The sequence below is a fragment of the Ruditapes philippinarum genome, unplaced genomic scaffold (genome assembly GCF_026571515.1).
Source record: "Ruditapes philippinarum isolate M1 unplaced genomic scaffold, ASM2657151v2 ctg24559_1_1_1_1, whole genome shotgun sequence".
NCBI classification, from domain to species: domain Eukaryota; kingdom Metazoa; phylum Mollusca; class Bivalvia; order Venerida; family Veneridae; genus Ruditapes; species Ruditapes philippinarum.
In genome coordinates this window covers 1-8,625 of record NW_026852118.1, presented here as the reverse complement: position 1 = coordinate 8,625, position 8,625 = coordinate 1, and the positions used below count along the sequence as shown (strand labels likewise).

The following is an 8,625-nucleotide window of genomic DNA, read 5'->3' as shown; positions in this document are numbered from 1 at the left end:
TAACCATTGTGTCTTGCCCAGGAACCATGGCCTGGCAGCTGGACTCTAGCATTGATCCGTATCTATATTTACTAGGCCCCCGTAATGTTTAAGGCCTGTAATTTTACTGCTTGACCAGTATTTTTACGTCAAAACATGTTACGGATAGCCCGTAAATATACGGGGAAGTCCTGGAAACCAGCTGCCAGGACTTTTCCCGTAAAAATTTACAGTAAATTTTTACAGTGTGTAGAACCGCCGACGTTCCTTAAGCTAGCTGGATAGCTTACTCACATGGACAAATCCAAAGTCCGTGTCGGGATTCGAATCTACAACGGTGAGGGCCAAGTGGTTAGATGGTAAATAATCATACATTGTATTGCTGTGCATGATATTGCAGTGGATATAGCATAATAGTGTATCGCTTTGTATCGTTCAGATGTATTATATATATTTTACTTGTTTAGACCCGCATTGACTTTTGTAGATCGTCTGTGGTAGGTTGGCGTATTGCACTGGGGAGGTCAACATACACAGCTAAAATATGTCAAAAAGTCTCATGAAAACATCGTTCACAAAGATTAATTGAGAGCATTTCTTTTTCATCAATAAAATAAATGATCAGTTGTAAGCTAATGCTTACAGACACTCAGTATTTTCAGTCTCTGTCGTATTTTTGTTTCCATATTAGAAGTTTTCTAACAGTTTTATTCTCAATAACGTTTATTTTATCATTCATTGAAACGTAGCGTCTATCTGCATAAACAAAATGGTTCCTCAACGCTTTTAAGAAAAATTAAAACGTCTTAATGTACAGACTCAATCAAACCGAGTCTGCAATTTTCATGTAATTTTGTTGTGATTAATGCCTCCGAGTGATCACATTGTTTCCAGATGTTAAAAAGTTACAGTCGCTTAAACGTCGCTCTCTTTGTGAGCTGTTTTTATAGTTTATTCATTTTTATAGCATCGGTAAATATGACAAATATCAAAAGAAATTAGAAATATAAAAACGTTCCTTTTGATAATCCTTTGCTATTGTTAAATATATAAATAGGTAGAAAGTAAATAAGGCACGAGCTAATCGAATTTACAAAAAATCATCAGAATAAAACGGTCGTATAACCTGATATTTTATTATGAACGTTAAAGAAAATCCTAACAAAACTGACGGAATTGCTCCCCCACAACCCCATCCCCTAACAAATAGACTAGTCTTCTGGCTTTTAAATAGGCACATGGATTTACGGTACGAAACACGTATTCAAATTTTGAATTTCAAAATATTATGTATGTATTTCATCCGTATAAAGTTACCTTGTATCATCTGAAAAAAATCAAGATGGAATGAATTAGGATATACAATTATTATCACCTCGTCTTTATCACAGACAGTCACATTGCTGCACTCCTTGGGATCTATAATGGCATCGCAGTTAAAGCAGTATGGACCTCGCTGAGTTAGAGAAATCTCTACAGTATAATGGAAATAATATATATAAGAAAAAGGTTAGTTCGATGTGAAAGAAATATGAAATATTAAACAGTTCATGAGAATATATGGTATAGATAAAATGGTAAAATCAATTACAAATTGTAATTCAGTGAAATTTTCTAAGTGATAACAAAATTATAAGCAGATTTGATTATATAATTATGTAATGTTAGTTACAATAGATTCAGTAACTTAATGGGTCTGTTTTGGTACCTTTTTCACCACAGCCATGATGATTGCAAAAGCTATTCGCACAACACTCTAAACACACCGTGATTTCATTTCGTCTTTTACTTAGTGACCTTTTCCCAAAGATCATAGGAGAACAGCGCTGAAATGTATAAGTGATTACAATAAAATTAAAACTTTCGCTGATATTGATCAATCTACAGAAAGTCATGTTTCAAATACTATTAAAAGTGGCTGATCTACGCAGACTTATTATGCAATGCAGAAAAGTTTGTTTTATCGCGTGTCATTAATTGTCTAAATACAAAGTAAATTTCAATGTTATAATTTAGGATGGCGAACAGGGCGGAGGCAAGATTTTTAGAAATGTCGTAACTGTAATGTCTATTAGACTAAATGTCTTGTTCCTGTTTCAGTGGCTGTCTCACCATGTATCGGAATATATGTATGTTTACGAGAAAACTCTCAATTGAATGAAGCTTTATTTTTACATTTTTTGTAATATTATTAACTTGTAATTACGTTGCAATTATTTCAATTTGTAATGATACTTTTGTTTGTAACCATACCGTGTTGCTGATACAGCCGATATTAAATACAAGACTTCCATCATGTGACAATATTTGCTCTGTGAAACATTGCTGAAAAGTGTACAATTGTAAAGAGATAGTGTCAGTGTAGGTGAATAAGGTGACCACGTGACACTTGTTGAAGATCCTTTACCTCAATTTTTTATGGTTTTATATCATAAATATATTTCTCAAATGAAGATTTATCAATATTGTAAGTTCCAAAAAGCATCATTTGTAAAGATATTACCAAATTACATTTAGTATTAATAAAGGGAGGTAATTAGATGTTTATTTTCTATAAAGTCTAAATCAAAATTTTCAACAACAAAATGAATGCATATTATCATTTTAATGATTACATATAATGTGGACAAATATTTGCAGTACATATTTTACATATTCTTCGATGTTTTGAAATTGTTTTAGAAGCATAATTATGAACATATATAAAACTTCACTTAAGTGTGGTAACAACTTTAATTACAACATACAGGATCTTCAACAGTAACTTTAGGATTGTTCTTCTAATATCTATTTGAGCCGTGTCACGACAAAACAAACATAATGGGTTTGCGACCAGCATAGATCCAGACCAGCCTGCGCATCCGCGCGGTCTGATCAGGATCCATGCTGTTCGCTTACCAACCCTATTACATGTAGGGAAACTGATAGCGAACAGCATGGATCCTGATAAATATTTGGATCTAGGCAAATATTTTTCCGATTCCAGTGGTACATATATTTCCATTGTATTTTTTGTATGTATCCCTTTATGCTTGCAGATATAAACATTAATAGTATAAAAATGGATATATGAAAATACATCATTTTGTGTCAACAAATTGATAAATATATAAAATAAAATCAAAAATTCATCTAATATATTATATTAATGAAACATTACCTCATTTGTGTTGCACTCAGTAATCTGAGTACAGTCACGTGGTGAGGAAATATTCTGGCAATCAAAGCACCGCAAGGCATGACCTAATAAAAACATGCGATAGTTGTCAAATAAGTGTCAATTGTACGTATTATACTTTGAAATAGTAATATTGGACAATGAGTTCTAGACATCTACAAAATGTTATTGATTTATATACGAATTACCAAACATAATGCTAACAAAATGAATGGTGTTAATCAGAAAGAGTCATGTATGACTTTCTTAGTATTTAAGACGTACTAGTTTGATGGTACCAAACATCAATGTTGACAGTGTGATTGTAATATATGATGATACTTTTTCAAAACTATATACAACAGTGTGGGTACCTATTCGGTTGACCAGAATAGAGTTCTCAGCCGACTCTTCAAAACGGGTCTCAATAAATCTACCTTGTCTAAAAATTAAGCATTCAAGAAAGAAAACAAAAATACCTAGATTTAGAAGACAGAGAAAAATTCCGAAGAAGAATGTCGTTTCCATGAAATAATTCTTGTATAACTTCTTCGGCATGAACAGTACTTCCTATAACAACTTTGATGAACGAATAAAAATGAACATATACATAGTATATTTTATAAAACCTCAGGTTGCACTAAGTATATCCAACAATGTTTTTAAGTTCAGATAGATAAGAATTTTTATTTGTAACTTGTACTTGATGCTCATAGCATGTTAAATACATTACATGATCTTGCATTTCTATCATAATTAAAGTTGCACCAAAGTGTGTCAGTATAGATCATCGAACAGCAATTTCTCTTCCGGGACGGGTTTTGTCAAACGCGCTGTTTCGGATCATCCCTGTACTATTTAAAAAAAATGAAGTATATTTCGTGTACATTTTTTGTAAATAATTTGACATTTATGTAGTCTTCAAATTCATTTATCCAAACCTTTGTTTGAAAAATAAATGGGTAATATTCTCTGCCGAACTTGAAATTTAAAACACTGATAAATGTGTGCAATAGAAAAGAAGGTGTTTTTTTTTAATTGAATTGATTTGTAATATCTATTATAAAGTACTGTTATAAATGTTAAGATAGAGTAACAATGTGCATCACGTCATTAAAAGATGATTGCTTTATTTTGTGCTTTATCGGCATTGAGTGCAGAACATATAGTATATTAAAAATGTAACTACAAAAACATTGCTGGATGGTAAGTTCACGAGAACTACGAGATAAAGTAAGCATCATTTTCAAGAGAAATGTTGATGTTGAAATTTTATATTAAAGCAACACTTCATAACATAATTAATTCTATTAAGTTGCATACAATTTCAATGGAACAGAATAGAAATAATTGAAATTATAGAAATCAAAAAGATTATATGGAGAAATTGTCGTAAAGAGAAAATGTTGATCTTAGCCATCCCACGAGCTTATATTCAAGAAAATCGGCTCATTGGTTAATCATTTGAATATCTTTTGGAGTGCGGGGCAAAACCCTAAGAGCTTCTCCGTGCGGGGCAAAATCCTAAGACTTCTCCGTGCGGGGCAAAATCCTAAGAGCTTCTCTGTGCGGGGCAAAATCCTAAGAGCTTCTGTGTGCGGGGCAAAATCCTAAGAGCTTCTCCGTGCGGGGCAAAATCCTAAGAGCTTCTCTGTGCGGGGCAAAATCCTAAGAGCTTCTCCGTGCGGGGCAAAATCCTAAGAGCTTCTCCGTGCGGGGCAAAATCCTAAGAGCTTCTCTGTGCGGGGCAAAATCCTAAGAGCTTCTCCGTGCGGGGCAAAATCCTAAGAGCTTCTCTGTGCGGGGGCAAAATACTAAGAGCTTCTCCGTGCGGGGCAAAATCCTAAGAGCTTCTCCGTCATAATATAGGTACAGTTAAGTGACTGGTACAGCCATAAAAAGAAATGCTCCAACCTTTTCATCGAGTCATTGTTTACCAAAACTACTGCTACATAAGATACATGTTAAGCAAGTATGAAAGTACGAGGAAATCCAAAATAGGTTACAGCCTATATGGAGAGGTACTCGGCGACCAACGAGCGGTATTTCATTCTGATTCTCTCATATACAAATGGAAGACAATTAGTTGCACATTTTCAGCAGAAACTTTAGAAGTTATGGATCAACTTACGATACGTGTAGGATATGATTATAGGACCACGTGTTTTTGGAAAAACAGGTTCTTTCGTAAATGTTAACGGTATAAGCGGACCATAAACCAGAGGTTATTAATAATATTTTGTTTCAAACAGGTGCCTATCCTGATAGAAATGAACACAAAAGAGGAACCTTACTAAATTTTAATAGTTCGCAAATATTTTTATTATGAATGTGAAATAATAAACGTTTCGGATAAAGAAGACATTTGGTCAGAGGTTCTTGTAGAAGGGACATATATTATTATTGTTCTGTTATTTTAAACACATGACTATCATAACAAAAGAGAACAATGTCTAACAATTCAACAAATTTGTATATATTATCAAAAATGTGACTGATAATTGTTTACTAGTATATTATGTAATAATAAACATTTCTAATAAAATTAGAACATTTGTTACTTTTTCTACCTATTCGAAATGCCACACATCTGCAGATATGAAATCTTATTTAAAGTGATGTTTAAGGAAAGAAAAAAAGTTTCAGTTTACTTTTAAAATTAGACTTATATGAAAATCTAAAAGGTAATATTGTGACCCAGTACGTGTAGAAATATTAATAAATACACCGTATATAATACGTATCACAATTTCATTACTTCAAACAATTCACACTTTTTCACATATATAATTGTAAATTTTTTCTGTACATTCATGGTCATGCCACTTGTAGCTCTGGTCTGTGTGTCTGGAGTCTTTGTGCATGCTCACACAGACCCTGTTATGTGTTTCTTTATTATCAGGATGGTCTGAATCCCAGTCCGCCTCGGTGGCATTCAACGGGGTGTGGTTCAGCCATTCAAATCTATCAGAGATCCTTTCAGCCCCTATCCAGTAGCCTTCTTTATGATAGTCGTCTGAAATAATAAGACCAACACGTGCGTACAATAATACCAGTTGTCAACAATAGAGCCAATTAATAAGTGCAAACCGAAGCACTCATGACTTAATGTGAAAGCTTGTGACTGCAAGAGCAGTTCATCTTAGATAAGCTTCCGACAGTTATCTTAGCATTTAAGTGTTAACCTATACAAAGTGTACAAGGTGCCTATACCACGTGGCATTTTGTGATAAGCGCGGAACAGAGAATCGATAGATTCATTTCTTTTTTAAATATTTCATTATTGTCAATGCGATCAAGTGAAGTGCTCATTGTAGTTAAAAAACCTATATTTAAAATGTTGTTGTTTATTTAGACATAAACAGTATATTTGGACAATCAGAAATTCACGTTGCTTCATTTTCTGTCAAAAAATGAAGAAAAAAAAACAATTTAGGTTTTATCTTAAAACAGCTTCGAACATAAACTCAGGCTGTTTTTGTTTCATTCTTCTTATTATTATTTTCATGGGCAGAAACGGGTAGTATTTGCAATCATAGTGTCGGTCCTTCATGGTCACTGAACAATATAAGTACTTCCAGCGCTTTGATTATAATTACTGAGAGAAAAAACACCACAAAAAACTCTTTACTCGTTCCGCGAATTTGTGCGTGACTTTAATCATATGTGGTAAATAAAATGGGCTGAGAAGTACGAGAGTACATAATGAGACTACGCACGTGAGTGATTTGCGAGGAAACCTCTGAGCAGCAGGGCTTTAGAATGACTGTCAAGGACGACAAGGTTGTCTCCTGCGTTCTGGCAGCTTGTTTGTGCTCTATCCCAGTGCTTATGATCACTGTTCACAATGTGAACACATAACTCTGCCTCGGAGTTTTGTAAATATATATACTTATCATCGTTTTGACAACGTTTGGTCAGTGGCAGTGCAGTTGATGTAGGTGGAGTCACTGTTGTTACTTTAGATGCTGGAATAAATGTGTGCATTCATATGGTGTTAGGAATCCTATGAATGAATTATCTATCAGTTTCTCTACTTGTAAAAGGATTGGTAAGCGAACAACATGGATCCTGATCAGACTGCGCAGATGCGCAGGCTGGTCTGGATCCATGCTGGTCGCAAACCCATTATGTTAGTTTTGTCGTGACGCGGCTCATATATATTATGCATAGAATGATAGCTTTTTAACAAATAAACAAATACCAAAATGAAATATGTGCACACACTTGTAAGTATGAAAGAGATACAGGATATAACATAGGGGTTATTGTCGTCCTTCTTAATACGTCCCTCATGTATTTTTTATTATACTAGACACTACCCATTCAAGTACGTTACCCGAAAATACATGAAATGTTTGGTCATTTGGTCATAACTATAATAGTACTTTGCCCGAATGACTAAAGAAAGCTTTGATATTTGTAAAAAAAAAAGTTGTATTACTGTAATATGGTGTAGCAGTAGAAGTGCTATTTTCTAACGGTAATGCACATTTGTCATTACAGAAGTCCTCTGTGCAGCAGTTTGGTATACATCTGTTACTTCCGACCGTATGCGACAATGTTTCACAATCCTAAAATTATAATATATCGATTTTACCTATCGTACAAACGTGAAAAATATAAACAACGACTTATTTACAATAATAATCGGCGGTGGGTCGTGGCAAACGTGTTTTAACCGTTGTTCCATATCTGTCCGACAAGTACCGGGGACAATATGGCAAATAGACAGTATTGTTACCGGATGTCAAGGTGAAAATAAGCAGTCTATGGCCGAAATAAAAGTTTAAAAAATAATGAAGATTCCCCCGAGATCAATGACAACAAATAAAAAAGTGAGGATTGCAGACTTGAGTTTTTTAAATAGGTTCCTGAAAGATGCAATGGAAAGTGCAATACTTTCCATGCAACCTAGCACAGCTCGTAACAATTGCTTTCGGGCATTGAGTTAAATGGTCATTTTTCTCCCGCAGCTGATTTAGAAATCATGTGGAATAAGTAGTCGGTCCCTTGCGGAGAAATTTGTAGTTAGTGGTTAGTTGGTTAGTTATCCAGGAGAGCCGGTAAGGTGGATCAACCACCCAGATATGACCAAAACATGTGTTAAAAATCGGCGTAAAAAACAGACCAACAAACATGACAAACAAACATAACCAAACAATATTCATTTTGTTTTAAATGAAACAATTCTAATCAAAGACAGTATATAGTTTTTCTGTTAATTAATATTTCCGTTTTAAAAATCCAAAAGGACAGGCAGAAAACTGTACAATAGCAAGTATAGATACCGATTGCTTTCCGCACGAACTCGTGTAGATCGTGTGAGGCAGGCCAGCGAAGTTATCCGGTGAGTGGAACAAGCATACCTAAAGTATATGACAGGCAATTAATGTTTGATTAAATAATGTATTAGGCTAATGGATTTGTAAATCGGCTTATCCTAATGTCTGAACAAAAATAGCTTAAACATGAAATGGTTCTGTTCA

At 34.2% G+C, this 8,625-nt stretch overlaps 2 protein-coding genes across 2 annotated transcripts; both read right to left on the bottom strand.

Annotated features, from left to right (window-relative positions):
- Nucleotides 1-438: 438 nt before the first annotated feature.
- LOC132749600 (uncharacterized) lies at nt 439-3,761 on the bottom strand (the record flags this gene model as incomplete). The annotated part of the gene is given in 6 exon segments (XM_060739425.1): nt 439-516; nt 1,355-1,452; nt 1,688-1,805; nt 2,233-2,304; nt 3,140-3,222; nt 3,616-3,761. Coding segments are annotated over 6 exon segments (528 nt in total), but the record flags the coding sequence as incomplete, so codon positions are not given.
- Nucleotides 3,762-5,412: 1,651 nt separating this feature from the next.
- On the bottom strand, nt 5,413-8,505 carry LOC132749590 (C-type lectin domain family 4 member G-like; the record flags this gene model as incomplete). The annotated part of the gene is made up of 4 exons (XM_060739413.1): nt 5,413-6,152; nt 6,856-7,104; nt 7,581-7,710; nt 8,428-8,505. Coding segments are annotated over 4 exons (705 nt in total), but the record flags the coding sequence as incomplete, so codon positions are not given.
- Nucleotides 8,506-8,625: the final 120 nt, after the last annotated feature.